We start from the raw sequence: 23569 nt of genomic DNA on the forward strand, positions 1-23569 counted from the left end.
TAATGGGTATTTTATATTATGTGATTCCCTGATTTTGTTCTGTATTTCCTGCCTTTTGTCCATGAGAATGTCTTATAGGTCAAACTGTTTGTTGCAATGTATTCTCGACAACTTAAAGATGTCAGTTTTTGTCCTGCACCCTGACCTCGCTGGAGTGTGGGTTTGTTTGCACATCCACCATCTTGACTTTGAAAGTATCTGGTGAGATGCACCAATTAAGTAGCCTACTTGATGAAATATATATATATATTTTTAGAAAAGCTGTTATGTTGAGAGTGCATTTCTGAGATTGTGGTTAGGTGTGACTATATCGAGCTTCAGGTATCTTTATTGCAGATTGCTTATCTTCCAACAAGTAACAGAACAAACAGGCATAGGAAGATCCATCGGTAATGTCCCTTCTCTTTGTCTGTCTCTTCGGAAATTGTGCAGCTTCATCTCAGTCAGGATATCAGCTTTGAAAAGTCAATAAAGGAAGTATATGGCCCTAGTAGACCGACAGAACAATAACATGATAAGCTCTGCCTTTATTGCATTAGTAATACTGAAACTCTGCCTTGACTTTGTGCCAGATGCAATCGGTAACATGGTTACTCTTGATTTTCTCCGACTGACATTAGAGAGAAGACACAGGATGTTCAGAACATGCAGATGTGTAAACTCACCACGCAAGCCTGTGTGTGCACTTACATAGGTATAACTACTATGAATGTAAAATCACACCTAACAAGAGCCATAAATCCCTTTTCTTTTCATGTTGTGTAACCGTGTGTTTGTGCCGGTGTTTAAGCATACAGTATGAATGTGTATTTGTACCTGTGCCCATGGGGGGAAGGATCTAATCTTATCTCCTGTGCAGAGTCCACAGGTGTAAGCCCGGGTCAGGGTCTTCATTCAGACCAGCTCAGCACTCGGATTCTGTCTCTCTGTGCCATGCAGATTGGTGGACAGGGTTTGCATGTACAGTATGAGAGAAATGACATTAATCATGCCAGTTCGAGGTGAGAGCAACTCTGTGCTAAACTACCATAGCTGTGCTTACACTGTGGGAGTAGATGCACCACAATAAACCAGTGAAACCAGCAAAAAATGCCTGATTTCTAATGAGAATATTGTGCAGGCTCGTCCTTATTAAAAGCATATCTCACATGTAGGCTATTGCATAATAGCAGATATTTATAGCAGTTTTTTTAATGATGTTACAGTGTCTGCTCATGTGGGAAACAGTTCTCTGCATGCAGTGTGTTTGAAGCATAAAAAAAAGCTCTGCTGATTGGCTGATCAGTAGGTTGTACCCATAATGCCGCTGTGCTGAATCAAAAGGCCTCTGATGAAAATTAACTCGAGCAATCTGGCGGTGCCATCGCAGCTCAGTGGAAGATGCCAACTCTCCCTCACCTCGCTTCACACACACACACACACACTTTTCCGCCTGTCTTGTTCCAGCTGTCTCTGAAATGCTTCCCAGTAGACACCATTCACACACACACACACACACAAACACACATACACATGACCTGCTGCCCTAAATGATGCAGACTCGCTTGCACAGATATAATTGCTCACACACAGAAAGCGTGCAGGGACACACATCTGCACAAAACATCTATAAGTCAGGCTGGTTAATCATCACAGTGAAATCAATTGTGTTTGTATTAAGCAGAAGTGAGAACAATTTTACACCAGGCCTTTGGTTTCACGATGAAGCTCAATAAGACATTCGGCTATAAATAATCAACTAATTTCAATGTTTTTAATGCTTGAATGCAAGTGCTGATAGTCTGTGCTTTTGATGGTCAAAATGCCATTTTTCATGCTTTTATTTTGAAAGACTAGCTGGTTTATTGGTCAGTTTACCACTTCTCCACACTGAAATGGTTCGGCATAATTTTTTGTGCAGATATTTGTTCTTCGTGGATGGTTTAAAGTAAAATGTTAAAGCATATATCTGATAAAATTACTCAATTACATGTGACGAACCAATTCCCATGGGCCTCAGCTTGACCTTGCCTTTAGTTCCTATTGGCAAATATTAGCAAACTAACACAGTGTAGTGAAAGTTGTTTGCTACACAGCACTGTCAAGTTTAGTTTGCATTCAGCTATAAAAACCCTCACGCTGGAGTCGCTGGAACCTGTTAATAGTCACTGTGCCTCTGCTGATCGCATCGCCAGATCAACTCAGCCATTAATTGTAGAGGCTGGTTAATGACTGATGCAGACACAGTGGGCTGACTCCCTCTTCCTCCTCCTCCTCCTCCTCCCTCATGGCAGATCAGGGAACTGCTGATGACAGCAGGCCTGGCAGAGTGAGATCCTTTGATCAAGCCACAAAGTACAAAACTGTAACAGTGTGGTCGCTGTGCAAAAGCTAATGAATGACCAGGCTGATGCACATCATGCCTGCCACTTTACGTATCGAGACACTGAATGAAATATTGATTAAGTTTTTAAAAAGTATACTTTCTTTATATGCTTTTCACTTCAACATTTTTCAATTGGTTTAAAAGTTATTTCTGTGTAACCTTCAGGTTAATTTGCTGAGAAAATACTGCAACTGAAATGACTTGTTTCATTTAGTGAATGCCCTTATTACAGTGCAGAAAGCTGTCAAAGAAGCCAGTCAGGGAAGGCTGGGTCCATTCTTACCCCATTTGCAAGGTGTACTGTCTGTGCTGACTATGCTGGGTGCAGTAACCCTCCACCACCTCCCACTCTCTATTATCCCTCTTGAAGAGGAAAGGCAGACTCAGGATGTTATCACACGACTTGATCTTCTCAGCTAAATGTCACCAGGAGTGAACATTAGGATTCCCACCCTGTTTATAGAGCATTTATACTTGTATTATAACAGTAATAGTTATTTGCTAAGTCACTTTGAGTCATATTTAATGTTTGTTTGTTGCCACACACTGGATATCACAATGTTTTACATATTGCCTATTGATATTATTAACAGCATTATTGGAAATATCTGAAGTGAAAGTTGCAAAGGTACATCTAAATTGATTCAAAATATTATTCAAGTAAAGTATAGAGGCATTAGCAACAAAAGTTAAAAGTACTCATTTGTTCCGTGTATTTAACTGTATGATTATCACTGATGTATAAATATATAAGTTGATATCATAATTGGTTACAACAATAGCAACAGGTGAGAGTTAATTCAAATCAAAGTTAAAAGTAAAGACACTGAATATGCTACATTCACTCATAGTTTTGCACTTGTTTGTCCTACATAATTTCTTTCCTAAAAATTGCTTTTGGAACTGCATGTAAGTAAGATAAGAGAAACAGAATAAATTGCCTGTATACACTCCTGGCTAATTAAACAGTCTTGCAATAAATCCTCCATTAATGAAGATTATAGTGTTCAGTTTGTGTTGAAACTGTGTTAAAGAGGTGTTCACCCAGTTCACTTTCTGGAGGCAGCAGATTATGATGCTGTTTAACTGTAATAACAGGGATAGGCAACCTGCAGAAATAATGGCTATAATGCTGTTCACTTTACAGAGGCATAGAAATACATTAAAATCAAAAACGGAAAAATACATTTTGACAGACTTAAATGAATTGACAATTATAGACCCAAGGTGTGCAGGCAGACTGTTCCACGGGTGAGGAACATAATAATTGAATGCTGCTTCACTTTGTTTGGTTCTGGTTCTGGGAACACAGTAACACCTGTAGTCCCAGATGATCTGAGGGGACTGGATGCTTCATAACATCAACATGGATTAGGCTATATAATAGCCTACATCTAGATATATTTTGATCCAAGACCGTTTAGTGCTTTGTAGACCAACTGTAAGATTTTAAAGTCTATCCGAAGCCAATGTTGTGATCTGAGGACAGGTATAATATGGTCCATTTTCCTGGTGTTTGTAAGGACTCTGGCAGCAGCATTCTGAATCTGCTGCAGATGTCTAATTGATTTTTTGTTTAGACCAAACCCTTAATTCTTGCTATGTTTTTCAGGTGGTAATAGGCAGATTTGGTGATATCCAGGCCAGAATCAATAATTAGGCTACACCAAGATTTCTGGCTTGATTTGAAGTTGTCAGTGACATGGAGTCAAGGTGAGCAGCATTGATCTTTGACCTTTCAAAAAAATATATATGATCATTTTCATGCAGGTGGACTTTATTGCAGGATTGTTGTTTTAAGCTACATGTTGTGTACCTAATAAACTGACTTGGTGCAAAACCCCGAGAGCGCGCGCTGTCAAGTTGCAGTGACGGGCGCGCGCACCTCCGTTGGTCCTCCTCTTCCGCGTGCGTCTCCACGGAGCCCCCGCTGCCTTTTAAAGCAAACGGACCCGGCGTGTCATTCCCCACTCGGCCAGAGGACGGGACACGGTGAGGAGTCGCTGTGTCGCTTCTTATTCTACCCCTCTCTCCTGTCGTCACCCCCCATTGTCCTTGTAGTTTAGTTGCCTTTTTATTTTTTTTATTTTATTTTTATCTCTACGTTTACACATTTAGCTCATTTCAGTCATGTATCGTTACTTCGGGGAGCTGCTCAGCCGCTCTGCGGGGAGCGCCCTGGCCTCCGGCTGCGTGGACTCTGCTCTCCCGGCGTCCGCGTCCCTGATGCGGGTCCGTCACTATGCCGACGCGGCGGACAAGCCCGACGACCCCAACTTCTTCAGGATGGTGGAGGGCTTCTTCGACCGCGGCGCCACCATCGTGGAGGACAAGCTGGTGGAGGACCTGAAGACCAGGGAGAGCCCCGAGCAGAAGAGGAACCGAGTGCGGGGCATCCTGCGCATCATCAAGCCCTGCAACCACGTCCTGAGCGTGTCTTTCCCCATCAGGAGGGATAACGGGGAGTGGGAGGTCGTGGAGGGCTACCGCGCCCAGCACAGCCAGCACAGGACGCCCTGCAAAGGGGGTAAGTGTTGGGCAACACCTTCCCCCCCCGTTACTGGCCCCTTTTTGACAGTTAGCTGTAGTCGGCTACTTAGCATTAGCATCACTGTTAGCAGCCACTTTAAAGCACAAAAACAGCGGGCACGAGGCTGCAGCCGCTGTCAACAGCTGTAACGGCAGCTAACGGCTGGACGTTCCACACCGGTTCTATCCGGCGCGAGCCACCGTAACGTGTTGTAGTGTATTTGTTTACGTCATACAGTTTAGATGAGACTTCACAGTGACCTTCCTTCCTGCTGCTGCTGCTGCTGCTGCTGCTGTTCACCTGTGGCTGAGCCGCAGTTGTGGAATAATTTGCCACGTTCAGTTCGTTCTTCACCCTCCATTAATACCTTCAAAACACGGATTAAAAACCCACCTTTTTTCCATAGCATTTTTTTTTATTCAGCATAGTACAGATACTCCATAATCCTCGGAATTTATTAGGCTATTATTATTTACCCACTGTCTTTCTCTGTACCCCCCCTCTCTTTTTATACTCTTTTGTCATTGTTGTTCTTGTTTTGCACATAAGTGTAAAACACTTTGGTCAACATTTGTGTGTGTGCCTGTGTTTTCCCATGATCCACTGCTTTAAACTAAATGGAGGCGTCATATCAGTTTACTTCCTGTCACTAATGTGGTTCAGTCTTATTCTAATATACCTATTACTTGTTGTGTGTAATGGGATGTTCATGTGCAGACACATGGTTGACAATTGAAGAATTAACCTTTCTGTCAGTTGACTCATACTCATGTGCAAACCCAAGCAAACACACAGACTGACTGCAGTCCTCACCCACAGACTACTAACACTGAAATCCACTATTTAAATCCAGTGTTTGTGCAGCGAGCGTGTTGAGCTTGGGTGGAACATAAAGAATATAAAGCAATATGGCAGCGTGACTTATGCTCCTTTGGTTCAGAGTTCAAGGATCACAGCGGAGGCACCATGAGCCACTGCTGCAGTGCACTCTGGGTAAGTTGAGAGTAGAGGGATATGATGTATAGGAAGGAAGATAGGTGGTGTGTGTGTGTGTGTGTGTGAGACGTGGGGAGGAGGGGGGTGGTTGTGATTCCAGGCACTCCTATTTGTCAGCAGCAGGGTGACAGGTGGGGGAGGGTTGCTCTGGAGTGGAGGCATTCTCTGTAGAAAAAGACATACCATTCAGTCAGCCACTCAAAGGCCATGTTTGAATGGCGTGGAGCGGACACTGGCCTGCCCTGGCATTAACACTATGAAACCTTCCACCGCACCTGCTCCGTGGAGTAAATAGACCTATTCCCAGGAGGTGTATTTCTGTATTTCTGCCCAAGACATGCACGTGGTGCGTGTACTATACACAAGAATTGGTTTAACATTTTATAAAAAAAAAGATAAAAAGCTGAAGCAGAGTGGGCACATTTATGTCACCCAGATAAAATTATCCATTACAATTTTCCTCCATCAAACCACTTAACAGTAATGGTTCAGAGCACCTATTTGTGAGTTTGCAGTGCCGCACTCTGTCCACCCAGTTGTCAGTGAGAGAAAATGGTAATATGGGTAAAATCAATACCAGTGAAAGAGCTTCATTGCTTCTATGTCCATCTCGTAAAAGCCTGAAGAGAACTGAGCATCACCTCGATCAAAAAGCTCCATCAAAATCCAGCTCGCCATTAACGCTCCTCTATAGATGTAGTCTTACTAAAATGCTTCCTCTAATGTCATGACCAGTTGTTACAAAGCCAGGCTACACAAATGTTAACCTTCGATGCATTAAATTGAGATGCTCGGTCTTCAAAAAAACTTGTTCACAGTGAAAGCCACTTATGATTCACTGTGAAATCACTGCAACTACTAGAACTGATCTTACACTTAAGTCAGGACCTGAGTTCCTTGCATCGGATCTATATTTAACTCACACATGTAAAACACGCTGTTCACACAGGTTTTGTTTAACTGACAGTTTATTGATTAAATTGGCTAAATAAACACGTCTGATAGGTCACGTAAGCTGAATTCCTGGATAATAGAGTTGGAATAGGGGGGTAAAAGCAGGTTATTTTTTCAGTGGGTTTAATTATTGATGCAGTGCACAGACCCTGCGTTCAGATCAAACTACAAAGTGCAAAGGGCTGTTTGTGAGTGTGCATGTGGTGCTCTGCTCATGCTCCAGCTTGGAGAGCCACACAGAGCAACAGCTGCTGGAATGAGCTGCACTGCTCTTGACCGACTACTGAGCAAGTGTTTTTACTGTACAATAATGGTGACAACAAATTGGTATAGTGTGTAGACATCGTCATTGTTTACCTCACCTCTAGGAGAGAGAGTTTGTGGAAAGTTGTGCCACTCAAGTTTTGTCCAGTCTGCTAAATAATCTGCATCCTTCTCCTTTCTGTGCAGAAGTGGGATTAAATCTATGAGGTGTCATAGTGTCACATGGGAAACCGTGAGCGCAGTAGCGTGTGAAAGTTGCACAGATGTGTAAAAAAAAAAAAAAAGAAGCCAGTTTGTCAGTAGAAATCTTAAACAACATGGTGTAATGAAATGCAGTGTCGGAGTCCCTGCTGCTTAATCCAAATCTCTGTCTTGATCATTGCATCCAATTATGTGTCTGTCCACTAAAGTAAATGAATAACAAGACACAGTTACTAATGTAAGGAGTGGACAGCTACACACAGTAAGGCAGATAGATACATCGAATAAATGACAGAGTTACTGAAAGAACAGTGACAGAAAATATGCAGTCATTCAAACCAGACACACCGTTGTCCAAGCCAAAGCATCAGCATCGTGTGTTTTGATAGGAGTCTAGATATGTGGCTCTGTTACCTCAGGCCTCGAGTTGAAATTCAGCTGCTCCGACGGCTGTGACTAACTCTGAATTTCAGCTTTGGCTCCGGTTATTTCCCACCGAAAATCTGCCCTTCATTTCAGAGGAATGTGTTTATACGGATACAGTGTGTTTTGGTTCTGTTGGTTGGTTGGTTGGTTGGGCGGATGAATTGGTAGCTGGGTGGGGGATGGGTCGACTCGGCAGCGAGGCCTTTCCCCCCCTTCTCTCTCCCTCCCTCCCTCTTTAATTTGATTCCTGAGCTCAAGATTGTCCTCTGACGGCCTGAGCTCCTCAGCTGATCGGTGGATGAATGGGAATGGAGACAGAGGGAGATCCACGGCGGCAGCAGCTTAGTTTACCCGGATGTTTGATCTTCTTGTGCTGCTGTCGTCCTGCAATAATAACAACACAGATGAAAGCAGATGGATATAAAATTATGTCATTAAGTGGCACTTTTAAGATTATATAGATTTTTACTCGAGCTTCCTGTGCTCTGCAGCTCACAGTTAATAGACACAGCAGCGCTTTTGAATCTGCAGTCTCCTCTTTGTGCTGTTTGCCCTTGGGTTTCTCTTTGTAAGCTAACCCTGGATATGCTATATTTGGTATTGCCAGCCAATCGTACACACACACACACACAAACACGCAAAGTGCACCAAGTAGCGTGACTTGGGCAGTCCTGCTTGACCAGCAGCTGGCTATATGATCTCGTCTAACGCTGCTGCTGCTGCACACGGGTTGGCCCACACATGTCACCCGGCAATGGTAGTCAACTCCACACAACAGGAAGATATTACTGCTGCAGCGCGAGGGCCGTGGGTCATAATACAGGGCCGGGAATCGGGATTGGCTCCTTCGGTCTCCGCCCCCGCCCACTGCTGTTAACTGTGGCTGCCAGACACAATCGGTGAACTCCGACTTCTTCATGTGGTCTGGTGTAGCTGTGGAGACTGTACTTGTGTGATCAGTGCAGTGTCGACAGTGCTCTGTTTTATCTATTCATTACTGTGTTAACCTGCAGCTGTTGTAGAGACAGTTTCAGTGTAGTCTCATTGCAGTCTGCATGATAGTAAAAATATCAGTCGATCAAAAATGAAATAGCCTACGTGTCTTTATTATGAAAAAAGTCTCTTTAAACATAAGAAAATGACAAAAAATAATTTCCCCCATTTTTATCTGTATGTTCACTGTTTTGAACTTCCCTATATGTCTCTGTGTGTGTTTCCTCAGGTATCCGTTACAGTACAGATGTGTCTGTGGATGAGGTGAAAGCCCTGGCTTCTCTGATGACCTACAAGTGCGCTGTTGTTGGTGAGTTTTTAAAATCTAAGCGCTCCACTTAGTGGCTATCCCCTGATCTCCTCATGCACTGATCTCCTCATGCATATTCAAAGTCCAACTCTGACCAACTTCTAGACATTTATCCACTTCATATTTAATGTTTCACTTCTCTGGACACTGCTCTTGACTTAATTCTCCACAACTTCAGGTTATTGGTCATGCAATAGCAGCAGAGAACAGTTATCAGTTTCTTCCTCGTCTTGTGATTACACATTAAAAATGTGGTTCTGCATGTGTATTTTTAAGTCTTGTGTGTTTGTACAAGTTAATGTATGTTCCTCTGGTTTATAAGCTGTGTTATTTTCCTCCAGATGTGCCGTTTGGTGGAGCCAAAGCTGGAGTCAAGATCAACCCCAGGAATTACACTGTAAGCCCTCTAACGTCTATCCTCCTCCATGACACTTACAAGCACATGTACAGACACATTTTAGTGTTTGCTATAGTGCGTAAAGGAAAGCAACAAAGCCTAAGATGAGTGTTCAACATTCACAAGGCCTGAGTTGTGTGTGTGTGTGTTTTTCCTATGCCTCTTTCTTGACCCAAACAGACTCGGCTGATGATTCAATCGCACAAGAATGCACAAGATCAGAGAGAGCCTCGTCCTTTCATGTTACACACAGCGAAGGGAAATTCAGTTAGAGAGAGAGAGATCATGTTGGAAAAGCAATGGTCATGAAGCAGATAATCAAATGTGTTGCTCTATCTTCCTCTAGATTTGTTGAGTTTTCATTGAGAGGCTGGAGGAGCTGCATTGCCAGTAAACTGCAAGACGAATCAAATATGAGCAATTTGTGATTTAAGTTAAATGTTCTCTGTCTTTAAATGATACCTGCCTGACTTTTATTGGATTACTTGCAGGGATTTTAGTCTTTCTATTGATGGATACTGCGAAGTAACCAGATTTAAAGGTCGTTGGCTGTTGCCTCTGAGCTCAGAGTTGACTGGCAGCGAAGTCTAAACAAAATCATTTTGACCGAAAACGCCTGTAGCATTGTTCTAAATGTCTAGTTCAAACTATTGCTTCATATAGAGGACGCACTGTTTGGTTTGCAGGAAGTTAAGTTACCAAGGCGATGACATGTTTTTTTCCTAAACTGTACACTTTCTGTCTGCTGCAGGATAATGAGCTGGAGAAGATTACCAGGAGATTCACTATTGAGCTGGCCAAGAAGGGTTTCATTGGTGAGAAAGTTTTAAAAAAACATTTTACTGCCCTGCTTTGTATTTTCTATTTGGCACTACAGTGAGAAGACTGTAGCTGCAGTGATGGATATTTCCACTCGGAGAGGTAAACATTTCCTGTCATCTAGTGCTGTTTATTCAGGTTGGGGTAGCTCAGGGTGTGCCTGTGTCAACTGAAGCGGCAAAACAATTAATACTGGTGAAAGAGAACGAGGTTGGGATAAAAGTTCAACTTGAATCCGATGTTTAAAGGTGGAGAAAGCAGAAATAACTACTCCTTAAAGACCTTTTACTCAAGTAAAAGTAGAAGTGCTACAGTGCTAAAATACATGTAAAAGGTAGCATTCAAATTTTACTTGGGTTGAAGAATAAAAGTATCAAAATATAGGTAAAGTATCAAAATATAGTACTTTGAAAGCCTGGGTTTCAAAGTGTTATCTTTATATATACGTTTGTATCTCTGTATTATTTATCTGATTGTGCAAAGTAACTTAAAGGGATAGTTTAACATTTTGGCAAATTGGCCCATTGCCATAATCCCTATAGTCTTAGCAGTAGGTTTGTTACCTTTAATGGTTGGTGCAAGCTATTTTTAGAACGGCAGAGCAGAGCCGCGAGCTGCTCAGAGCTACGCTACGGAGGCTAATGGGATTTCTTGGTTTCCGTCATCAAACTCATCAAATACACAATCCAACAACTCCAAAACGCTCTCATGAACATGTTGTGACCTGCACATTCACCACGCTATAACGGAACGTGGCATAGCTCTGAGCAGCTCACTTCTCTGCTCCACCGTTCTAAAAATAGCTTGCACCGACAATTAAAGGTAACGGACCTACTACCTAACTATAGGGATTGTGGCAATGGGCCAATTTGCCAAAAATGTTGAACTATCCCTTTAAGTCACTAAAAAGTACAGTATTGTCCAATATTGACGGTAAAACTAGCAAACTCATCTCTGCTGGAAGTGTAACATTAGTATTAACAATGTTGATGGAGGACACAGATAAACATAAACACTGGTTCAGCAGGTTAACAGCCCCTATACAGGCTCTTTCTCCACCCTGTCTGGATGCATGTGGATGTTTGTGATGTGTCCAGTTCAAACACAGCAGAGTTACGACGTGTATTTTGACATTATCATATGCTTCTAGACCGAACTAGTTGACTTTTATTTATACACCATATATCACACATCACTGCTCTGTTGTGTCAGTGAGTGTGCAACATGTCAAACTGCACCTACAGTATGCAGAGATTCATTCAGTCATCCTTTCCTCGCAGTAGCCCCCTCCCCCATCTCCCTGCATGCCTGCTGCTGTTTTTGGACCTTGTTCCAAGATACAAGACTCACAAGGGCACAAAGTCTGGTGCTCACATTTCCCCCTGGCGTCCCAATCTGTGTTTTCACCGACATAGAAATCGGCAGAGTTACCGTACTTACTTACTTACAGTGACTGGCATGCTCAACACAACTCTCCCACTTTCCCCTCCCTCCCTCCCTTCCTCTCCTCTCCTCTCCGACCTGTCTTTGTTCACCAGGACCTGGCATCGACGTCCCAGCCCCTGACATGAGCACGGGAGAGAGGGAAATGTCCTGGATTGCCGACACATACGCCAACACCATTGCACACACTGTGAGTTCTCTTCTCGGACGTAACCCGAACCGAATCTGCGTGACTTGGCTTTTGGGTTTTGGTACAAACTCTAAAATAGGCCAAATTTTAAAAAAAAACAAGGAGTGACTCACATGTAAACCATGAACAGTGGTTTCCTGCCTCTCCCTTCCACCAGCCCACCATGGAAACATTCCTGCTCTTTTAAAGGCAGCTTTACACACTGAGGCCTGCGTGTTTGTGTGTGTGTGTTAATGTTATCAATTAATCATTCTCCTATCAAAGCCTGTCAAACACGGCCTATTTGACTAAAGATGGAAAATATTTGCGTGTGTGTGTGTGTGTGTGTGTGTGTGTGTGTGTGTGTGTCTTTTGTGTGTGTATTGCAAGCCAAAATTAGTGACTTGAAACATCACCCGGGGCTCTGGGATAGTGAGGCTAAAAGATTAATTGGAAATAATAATTGATAGATGACTGAAAATGATTGTTACATGCAGCACTAGTTGTTATCTAATTTAGGCTGGCAACTTATAATCAATTCATTATGCACTTATCTGTTATCTGTATTAATTATTTATCATATTAATCATTTAATTTATCAAATGTTAAGTTATTTTCAGCAGAATATTTAGCATGTTTCAGCTTTTCTTCATTATCAAGTAAGTTTTAATTTGAAACTCTCCTTTATTTGCTTTAATGCAAAGTGAAAGTCATCCAGTGAGGTCTCACCTTCACTCAAATCTCCCTCTTTTCCCAGGGCGCTCATTTCTCCTTCCCACTCTCCTTCTCTAACCTCCTTCTCTCAGTTTATCCAGTCATGTGTCCTCTGCTCCAGATACCCCTGGCAGGACTTGGGTGACACATTCCTGCTCTGGGTATCTGAGGGCAGGGGGTTATGGGTAGTGTGTGCGCTGACGTTCGGTCAGCTGCTGCGCCTGCCTGCCTCTGTGGCCGTGGCGCTACACAACCTTTTATTGTGAGCATGTCAAGCATCTAACACCATGGTCGAAAACTAAAGCTGGTGCAGGGAGGGTCATAAGGTGCAGTACTGCTGACGGCCACTAGATGCTGTTTTCCTAAAATCCTCCAAAGTAAAAGGTTTTCTCTTGAAATATAACACTGATTCCTTCAAGTATTTGTCTCGGTATCAGATTGGCAGCTCTGAGAATGATTTTAGGCTTTTAAAAAGTAGGTAAAGTAAAAGTAAGTAAAATTTTGTTTAAATAGCACTTTTCTCAGAAAGAAAGAACAAAATCAAAAACAACAGACAGCATTATGGGACACTGTTTGTGGGTATAGCAGGGCTATGGGCTATAGTCCCATCTCCTGTCTCTCGACTATAGCATCAATTAAAGGCAAAAGGCCCAAAACAGACAGAATTATAGCAAAAATACACAGAATTAATCACAGTAAATAAATTGATCAGATAAAACAGCGAAATACAGAGAGGGAACAATAGCATATTACTGGAACTGACTTATAAAAATATCGACAAAAGAGGCGGTTCTTAGTTCATATGGCAATGCATTTCTCCATTTAGAAGCGAAACCGGGTAATGACAACAGTGCTGTGTACATTATTTCTAAAGTTTATGGTCTATGTGATCTGTGTGTGTGTTTGTGCAGGACATCAACGCCCATGCATGCGTGACAGGAAAGCCCATCAGCCAGGGAGGAATCCACGGACGTATCTCAGCCACCGGTCGTGGTGTTTTCCACGGCATCGAGAACTTCATCAACGAGGCGTCGTACATGAGCATGCTGGGCCTGACCCCCGGCTTCCAGGACAAGACCTTCATCGTCCAGGTACACACACACATATATATACATATACTGTGTATATACACAGACAAACGCTCTCTCAGCATGACGCACAAGAGGAAGGAGATCTACAGCTATCTCCCCGCAGGATTTAAGTTTTTCATTTGAAATCGTGATGAAAGGTTTTAGAGCTGCGCCTCAATCACAGCCACGCCATCTGTTAGAGCCTGGATCTGATCTCTCACAGAGCTGATGGCAGCGAACTCAAGGAGTTTCCCTTCTTTGTTCAAAAGACAAAATGGGATCATTTAACTGAGCCTGCTCTGCTCCTCTAGTTCCTGCATGCTGAGCTTTGTGAGTTATAAAAGAAGAAACAATCTGCAGCGGTTTCACTTCCACTTGTCACATGGCAGCTCCTCACGTGATAAGGACACAGACACAAAGACGCACTGATACATGGTAAAACGATCCATCGGTACTGGACTCTGCTGCCTTCCTGGAACTTTCTACTATTATTATTATTATTATTAACAATATTATCTAGTCTTCTTGATAAACAGCACATACGAGAGGATCTGCTACTTGTTTCCCCCCCAGGATTCATATTACACCCACTAACGTCCTCTCTTGTTACATAGAGATGTTCACACAGGGATATTTCCTCAGCCATAATAGAGGAACTGTTGGAGATGCTGAAAGGAGATGAAGTTTGTGGAGTGGGTGTTTGAGTAATTGTGTTGTAAGGGTTTCACTGAGAAGGCGAAGAAACGGCGACAACAGCTGAATCATGAAGTCGTTGTTCGGAAAGATAATCTCCTCTCATCCCCTCTCTCTCTTTCTCTTTCCCTCTGTGTCTCTGTTTGAGGATTACGATGTGCTGAGATTAGATTTTCTTAGAGATTTATTAGTGAGAGAGAGGAGACAGCAGATCTTTAGTGTGGTGCCACGATCAAAGCAGGGGCATAATTTAATTCTCTGATCACACCTCATGTTTTAATCAGCGGTGAAGTCGGCTCTTCATATCCCTGTTATCCTGCGGTTCAGTCAGAGTTGAGCTGTTTGACACTGTACATCCTGTCAGATGATAAAGTCAGAGCTCAATCCTTCCGGAGAACACTATTACCCTTTTAGAGACTGTATTATATCATTCATACAGATACATACAGTACATATTATATAATTCATACATACATATCCTTTAACATCTCTGGTTGTGTGAAATTATGGCAGGAAATGCTCCAAATCTAAATCTTTAGAGTGATATTAGATTTGCAAAAGACTGGAATAAGTGCCATTAAGGATCTTGAGTTTATTTGTATGTTACTTTTCCTCCAGATTGGACAAAAAATAGAAAAATAAAAAATATGTATTAGATTCCCTATATATGACATCACTACAGCAAAACCATGTCAGTGCACTACCCTTCACTGGCCACATGGTGGCACCAAACTACACTGTAAAGTCACATAGAGATGAACCATACCCTCTTATTGAGGAAAGTGTGTGTATTAACAATTAAAAACAGTCAACTGATCATGTTATTTAATGATTTTAATTGAGGTCGTCTAATATAGTGATATTGGGTTATTGTGATGTTTACCTGGCTGTGGTTTTTCACAGGGCTTCGGTAACGTGGGTCTCCACTCCATGAGGTACCTGCACAGGTTCGGGGCCAAGTGCGTGGGCGTCGGTGAGATCGATGGATCCATCTACAACCCAGAGGGCATCGACCCCAAACAGCTGGAGGACTATAAACTGGTACCAGCACTTTTATTCATACTGCTTATCTGATAGAGTTCACCTCCCCTTGTAGATCAGTTTTTCATTCCTAACATGCATCATCATCATGTCACTTCCAACCTAATATTTTCCTGTGCGTGTCCCTGTGCTCTCTGCAGCAACACGGCACCATCGTGGGATTCCCAGGAGCCAAACCCTACGAAGGAAGCATTTTGGAGGCCAACTGCCACATCCTGATTCCTGCTGCAGGGGAAAAGCAGCTCACACGTCTCAACGCCCCCAGGATCAAGGCTAAGGTAAACCACACTACATCTGATTTACTCAGAGTCCTGTGCTTTAAGATTGTTATAAGTGACGACGGGTAATTTGGTCGATGTCACATGACGTGTGTGTGTGTTTTTCTGTTTGATCTAGATCATTGCTGAAGGTGCCAACGGCCCCACCACCCCAGATGCTGACAAGGTCTTCCTGGAGAACAACGTCATGGTTATTCCTGTAAGCATGCACACACCGAGAAATATAAAATTCTGCATATTTGAAGTAGTTTTGAAACAATTAAATAGTTATTTGTATTTACTATTTCTCTCAGTTTTGTTAAAGCAGCTGAACTGGTTTCCTGAATGTTGATCAAGAGACACACACATGACTAAATAAACTTCAATATTGTTAATTCAATATTGTTTACAATGATGCCACTATAAGTACAGTGTACGTGTGTAGCATCACAGGTGTTTTTACTACACTGTTGTAGCAGGTTGAGTTCAGTAAAGTCAATTAATAGTCCTGAAAATCTTTTTTCTTAAAAAAGTGATGGGGTTCTGGACAAGACTTAGATAAACCTATGGTAATTCAGCTTTTATTATGAAAGCGGCATGTTTTGATCCAAGTTTCACTAGAGCTGGTTTTGATGTAGGTTTATCAAATTAATGAGCTCACAAAGCATTTTTTCAATAGTTTATTATTTATTTGTAATGAAAATCCACCAGCCCATTCAAACAGTACATTGGCAGTACAGAGGAATGTGATGAAAACACAGAGCAGTGACGGTTGTTGAGTGTTGTGATGTTTCTGCTGCAGGACATGTACCTGAACGCTGGTGGTGTGACAGTGTCTTATTTCGAGTGGCTGAAGAATCTCAACCACGTCAGCTACGGACGACTGGCCTTCAAATATGAGAGGGACTCAAACTACCACCTGCTCAGTGAGTACAAGCCTGCTTTCTTTTTCACTTTCCATGTTGTCTCCTCTTTGTTTTTCTTTTTCTATTTCTATCTTGTTTTCTACTTACTCTTCTCTTGGAGGATTTATCAACCTGTCTCTTATATTATTAAAATTTCTGTCAAATTCTTGAAGTTTATATAGTGAACCCATGATCACAACCATTCCAGTATAATAAATGCATATAGTTCCTCTGCTTCCATAAATTTTAGTTCCAAGTTGATTGCGAAGCATTACACTTCCATTCATCCCGCGATAGATGCTCATGATTGCTTTTTGCCATTTGTTGACCCTGTATTCTGAGAAGACAATGAGGTTGCATATTGAACCATCTCGTCTAGTGTCTGCGTAGAGAACCTCTGGGTTCTTTCTCATTATGCCGTGCTTCATTTGTCTTTTGGCAGAAGCACTCAGGTCAGGAGGGTATGTATGTATTATAGCAGTCATCTGTAGAAAAGGAAAAAGAACCATAATTTATTGTAAATAAACATGTTACTGGTAAATATGAGAACACATTCAGAACTTACTGTAGTGTTACCTGTTTCTCACCTCATCTTTTTTCATTTTCTCTTCTTGTGGTTTGGTTTTCTTACTGACCAATATTCTGGTCTTATCGATACTTCCTTAAAAGCACAACCTCAGGTCAGGATTTTTATTATATATGCACACACGCTACCTACCCCTAATATGTAAATTCCAGCTCCCAAGACCCAGGGCTTCACTCAGTTCTGTTTTCGCAGAAAAACTTTTTCCCAATAGTAATCTACAAACTGAAGTCTTCTATTTTTTAGTTGTTGCCTAGCATTACAGGCTGTTATGTCAGCTGACATGTTTTAGGTGAAAAAAATATTTCTATCAGTAAGAAGGAGAAAGTGTCAAGTTACTGTAATAAATCAGTCAATAAGAATCTGAAGGAAGGTCAATGAATTCTTACCAAATTTGTGAAATTCTGGTATCAGCCGGTGTGAATTGTCTGTCCAAGGCAGAGGACTCCTCTGGAAACGTCCTGCCCTCTGTATTTATAACATCTCTCCATCTCACAAACATGCAATCGTACAATGACGGGACCATTTTTCACGATTTATGGTTTGATAAAATAAATGAAGAATGTCAAGTCGTAAAACCTGATAAACTGGTACCAAAAAGAAAAATATGTAATACAACCGCAATCACCTATTCCTGACATACAATGATCAGAAAAGCTTTGATTCCAAGTTACTGTCTGTTTAACTTAAAGGACAGTTCCGGGCAAATTCAACTCGGGGCTGTATTTTCCTAACATTTTAGGTCTAAAAGAAGGAATCCAAAGATTTTCAGTTTAATTGCTCCTGTTTTGCGGTAGTTGTGTCTGTCCCTGCATCGCCATGGCAGCGATGAATGGGAGCAGATGGAAGTTCCACTGCTTAGGCTGTTTACAGCCATCAAAGACGCAATTTTTTTCCACAGACAGCGTCAGATGGCGACTCAAACATGCACCGAGAAGTTTATTTACTTCAAGCAAGCCGACATGTTTGTAAAACTAGATCTAATTCAAAGTCTCCTGGAGTCTCGCGCAAGACCCAAGTTGACGCTATCGGTGTGTTTACGTGCAGTCGGAAGCTCCCGTTTGTGTCATAAACACAGGAATATCAACTCTTGACTTGCTTGAAGTAAACATTTTTTTTCAGCAGACAGCGTCAGATGGCTACTCAAACATGCACCAAAAAATGTGTTTGTCTCCTCCAGCTTTCTCCTGTAGATGTTTCTGTTCTCACACAATTTCCGTTTCAGCTGTTTTTGTACACACTTGAGTTCTGTGCTATCACCTGACTTGAAGGCCCTCTTTTTTTCATTGAGTCAAGTCTTGAGCTCACTTGTGACCGAGGGTTTGTTATATGGGTAGCATCGCACCTTCTTAGTGGGGATGGAATTGTCCACATAGAAACCAGTATAGTCATCTTGCCGCTTGAGATGATGTCTCTGTCGGCCCGGATGGTGTGGAAGCCAGGGAGAGCCACGGCTGAATCTGGCGTCTGCTCCTGCAGCCACGTTTCGGAGAAACACATGATGCTGCATTCCCTGTATTGTCTCTGTCCTGGTGAGCTCTTCCAGCTCATCCATTTTATTAGCGAGTGGCCGCACGTTTCCCATGATGACTGTGGGGACATACGGCTTATATCTCCGTCACTTTAGACGCCGTTTGACACCAGCCCGACAACCTCTTCTTCTTTTTTTCCGCAACTCCGGCGGTATGTCAAAGGCTTACGTTCCTCAATGCGATCAGCTGATCACGCAAGTACACAATGCCAGGAGTGAAGCAGGCATGGCTGCTTGTGGTGAGGAGTCCCAGCACAAAGTTCAGTAAGATAAAAAGTCCAATCTACCCAGACATCTTCATAGCTCCAAGTAGTGCAGACAGGTTTAAAAGTCCATAGATCACTCTGATAAGTCACTCAAACACGCACACAGGCTAAACATAAAAACACACAATCCGGCAATCACTTCCTGCTAGGGATAGGCAGCTGCTGTCACTGGGCCGTGATGTTTGGTCTATGCATGATAATGTTTGTTTGATGAAACAAATGAACAATTTCAAATCGTAGTACCTGATCAACTAGACAAACCCTTGGGCTGTGTCATCGCCGCTGGTACAGAAACAGTATAATGTCTGCTGTAATTTCTCTTCTTTGTTTTTCCTTGCAGTGTCTGTGCAGGAGAGCTTAGAGAGGAAGTTTGGCAAACAGGGCGGACCCATCCCCATCGTCCCCACCGCTGACTTCCAGGCCCGGGTTGCTGTGAGTAACATCTGCTGACTCGCACATAAATAAATATAAACCATTATTGATTGACATTTCACAAACAGAGGCCGTCATTATCTGGAACAACACCAACAATAGGTGACATTAAACAAAGGCCTCCAAATATTTTAAAGGTCATTGAATACTAACAAAAGACCTGTCATGAGTTACTAGTAGTAACTGATAAGACAACTATGTAGTAGTAAGTTGTCAAAGTGAAAGCATTTGATTTACAGCGATATGAAAAAGCAAAATCTAAGTAACCAAGCTCATGTTTGTTGGTGCTAAATAATGATATAATTGCCATGGCAGCAAATCTATTTTTTTGATTAATCGAGTGTCCATAGTTATGATTAGTCACAAATTAATCTAATGTTTTTTGTTCCAAATGGACCTTACAAATGTATTATTAGTTATTAAACTTATAAAATATATAATTATAATTTTTATTTCATGTGCACTCTATTTATATGTTGTCTTTATTGGTTGGTTAACATTCATCTCTCTGTGCAGGGTGCCTCTGAGAAGGACATCGTCCACTCTGGTTTAGCCTACACCATGGAGAGATCTGCCCGGGTAAGGATCCTTTAAACACAGTCCAGCCTGTTGTAGAGTTAATCAAAATAAAACGATAAAACATTAGACTTGCACTTTAGAAATCTGGAAATGTCAGAGTAGCAGAGTGGTTCCTCAATTTTTTTCTGTCATAATCTTCATCCTGCTGAAAACCAGGATTTTTTCCCCCCGCATAACTCACAACTTGCACAACATTTTGGAGCAACATGTGAAACACTTTCTACTCTGCCTTCTTTTTTTCTTTTAGCAAATCATGCGCACAGCGAGCAAGTACAACCTGGGCCTGGACCTGAGGACGGCCGCCTACGTCAACGCCATCGAGAAGGTCTTCAAAGTCTACAACGAGGCTGGGCTCACCTTCACATAAATGGCCGATCACGACCCACCCACGCTTTCTTCCTCTCCTCTCCTCTCCTCTCCTCCCCCCTCACCCTCTTGCTATTGATCACCCTCTCCTGCCTTTTTCCACTTATTAAACAGCCTTCAGAACATATCACTGTTTACCGCTGCTCTTTCACACTCACACACATATACAGCGACACGTCGGCTAGCCTGGTGTTTATCCTGTGATCTTTGTGCTGCCATTTTACTCACTCTGCTCCTTTTTCAATATTGTCCTGTTCTTGTTTCCGCTTTTGAGGTCATGTTGAGGAAAAAGCAGATAGAGAGCTACATCCTGAGAAAGAGAGAGCGAGATAAACACTGTGTCGCTCCCTCAGCCCCTCGTATCAATGTTTATGATATCGTCGTATGGCAGCCATGTTTAAAGCGCCCTTTTTGTGATCGCTGAATGCATGTGTGACCCTCCTGCTGTGATTGTTTCAGTTGACATACACTACAGATGCCTTATTTCAGAGAGAGGTCTGCTCTGTTAGGGAGCAGTTTAACTTTAATCAAAAGGGATTTAGATTTAACTTCATGTGAATAAGAGAATAGTAATTTTATTACTCTTGAGTTTGTCTTCTCACTCTTTAAGGTGTAAAAGTTCGTAGTGAAGTTGCCAAGGTTTAAGATTCCCAACAAGGATGATTTTTTTTTTTTTTTTTTTTTTTCAGAAATGGATTTTACCCTTCAATATTCAATAGAAACTCTCCCACTCCTTCTTCCTTGCTTCTTTTTCCTGCCTTTCCCATCGCTGTCTCATCTTAAAAAGCAGCTTCTCCCCGATTCCTCCGCTGGCCAAGAAAGGGGAGCAGGGAGGGGGCGAGGTGTCTGTGTGACCGCCCCCAGCCCTGGTCGAATTTTTCCTCAGTTTTAACCGTCCGGTTCCTCAAATGGTTTTGGAGGAAATTACTTTTTATTTTTATTTTATTCATTTTGTGGAAACCAATAAAATGTTGAGAAAATGAAACAAAGGTGTGTCACATTCATTCTTTTTCATGTCACAAACTGTGCCAACTGGAAAAATGGGTAAAACTTGTTCGATAGGTCCTGCAGCATCTCTTAAAAACATCTCTACTTCACAGACAGCCAAGAAATAGTCTTGGCACATATCAAGCTTCGCACCTAATACATGCTGCACCTTTGTCATTGTTTTGTTTCTGTTTTTAATACACAAAGTACGTGCTTTGCATACTCTGGGATGCCAGTGGCCACAGGAGTCTTTCTGTGTGTTGTTGAGTAACGCCAGTTTCATTAGCAAAGTATAATATAATCTAAAGATGTCCTCTTGTCCCTACCTAATCCTGAAGCCTGGTCCTATTGAAGGACCTTATTTTAAAATCTAGTTTTAATAACTTCATATTATGTCTGTTGATATTTTGTCTAAAGGACACTGTGTTAAAACATGTGTGCTGTCACTGAAAGTTCTTAATTTCCTCAGCAGGTAGAGAGGCGCTGTTATGAAAAATGGTGTCTGCATGCTGAGAGAAAGAGAAGCAGTTGTTCAGGTCAGTTCTGAGATATTTAAAAGACTCAACAAGGTCGATTTTGACCAAGAGACACGTACATGACTAAATTAACTTAAATCATGGGTTGTTTTTTTCAGGACTACACGAAGTTCAGTATTTTTTTTTTGTAGAGTTCAGTAAAGTCCATTAACAACCAGTTTTCTCAAAGGAGTGATGGGCTTCTGGACAAGATGAAGATAACGTATAATTTATAGCCTTTATTATCAAAGCAACAAGTTTTGGTCCAAGTTTCATTAGAGCTTGTTTTTAAGTAGGTTTATCAAATTACTGAGCTCACAAAGCATTTGTTTTAGTTTATTCTTTATTTGTCATAAAAATCCACCAACCCATTAAAACTTTCTTCTTTTTTTTTGTCAGTACAGAGGAATGTGATGAAAACACAGAGCAGTGACGGTTGTTCCAAACAGGCAGACGTCTGAGTGTTGTGATGTTTCTGCTGCAGGACATGTACCTGAACGCTGGTGGTGTGACAGTGTCTTATGTTGAGTGGCTGAAGAATCTCAACCATGTCAGCTACGGACGACTGACCTTCAAATATGAGAGGGACTCAAACTACCACCTGCTCAGTAAGTACAAGACTGCTGTGTTAATCCTCTGTAACACATAGAAAGACTATAATGTACTAAAGTTGTAAGACACAATCAGAAGAATAATTGTTATCATGATTATTTGTCATTTCATACTACATTTTCGACTCAATTTTAAATCAATTTGTCATGTTAAAGATGTAGGCTGCAGTAGCCTACATGATCAGAAAATCAGAAAAAAAGGTTTATTATTATATTTGCCTTTGATAAGGCATTTTAAACTCCTGTGACACCATTTTTAAAACAATACATAACACGCAACACACAAGACACTATTAAAAATGTAGGCTATAGAACATGACATGAAAATAAATAAATATGTGCATGATTTTACAACCCAGTTGTAAAAACCCAACTACTTGCCGTGTATGCCCATTACATGCGCGAATAGCTCATCAAATCTCTCTTCAAACTGCCTAAGGTTTTCTGTTGTACCTTGTATCAAAAACTTCCCACTAGGGAAGATGCTTATAGTTCCCATTTCCTGGGAGAGTTCAAGTTTAATCCTGTCTTCCTTTTCAATTCCATTTGTCCCAGCATATTGTTCCAGTATTACAGTTTTCCAGACCTCTGGCAAACGAGTAAAAAAAATTAGGTTGCACCTTGAGCCATTTCTTCTAAGATCCTCATAGAGAACATCTGGATGGGCGTTCAGAGTCTTATCTTTGGTTTTTTTCTTTTCTTCCTTGTCAAGACCTTCAGGGTATACAAATCTTTGTACAGGCATCTATATGAAAAAAAAACTGAAATGAACATGCTAAAGATGATAACAACATAGTCAGTCTTGCAGTGGTATAATACCTTATATTTCTCTTGTTGTGGTGGTCTGGTTTTCTCACTGGGGTGGTTGATACTTTCCTCCTATTGCTGGTTCCTAAAAGCACAAGAAAAACCCCAGGTTAGGATTAGATGTGAACATTATGAAAACGCATAGTGAACTACATACACAGGACAGATAAATAGATGAATTCTTACCAAATCTGTGGCAGTTCAGGCAACTTCTGTGATGTTGTGAAAATTTGGTGAGCACTGACAAAAGTTGACACTGAGGCCGCTGAAGTATTTAAAATGAAAAAAAAAATTCTTAATATATCAGTAAGAAAGAGAAAGCGTCAAGTTAACACATCAGTCAAC

The 23569-nt window shown here is 41.7% G+C and overlaps 1 protein-coding gene across 1 annotated transcript; it reads left to right on the plus strand.

Annotated features, from left to right (window-relative positions):
* Positions 1-4313: 4313 nt before the first annotated feature.
* glud1b (glutamate dehydrogenase 1b) lies at positions 4314-21293 on the plus strand. Its single transcript, XM_083994925.1, has 13 exons — positions 4314-4892; positions 8959-9039; positions 9381-9436; positions 10188-10251; positions 11794-11888; positions 13493-13672; positions 15248-15385; positions 15526-15663; positions 15782-15862; positions 16445-16568; positions 19268-19359; positions 19876-19938; positions 20186-21293. Exons 1-13 carry the CDS (start codon positions 4496-4498, stop codon positions 20303-20305), a joined length of 1629 nt encoding a protein of 542 aa, XP_083851051.1. The 5' UTR covers positions 4314-4495; the 3' UTR covers positions 20306-21293.
* Positions 21294-23569: the final 2276 nt, after the last annotated feature.

The sequence above is a fragment of the Trachurus trachurus genome, assembly GCF_905171665.1.
Source record: "Trachurus trachurus genome assembly, chromosome: 19".
In the NCBI taxonomy this organism is placed as follows: Eukaryota; Metazoa; Chordata; class Actinopteri; order Carangiformes; family Carangidae; genus Trachurus; species Trachurus trachurus.

Bases quoted from the DNA above. Each gene is read 5' to 3' on its own strand.
- glud1b (XM_083994925.1), top strand. From the start codon at position 4,496: ATGTATCGTTACTTCGGGGAGCTGCTCAGCCGCTCTGCGGGGAGCGCC. The intron at 15,386-15,525 runs GTACCAGCACTT...TGCTCTCTGCAG, and splicing joins AGCTGGAGGACTATAAACTG to CAACACGGCACCATCGTGGG. The intron at 15,863-16,444 runs GTAAGCATGCAC...TTTCTGCTGCAG, and splicing joins ACAACGTCATGGTTATTCCT to GACATGTACCTGAACGCTGG.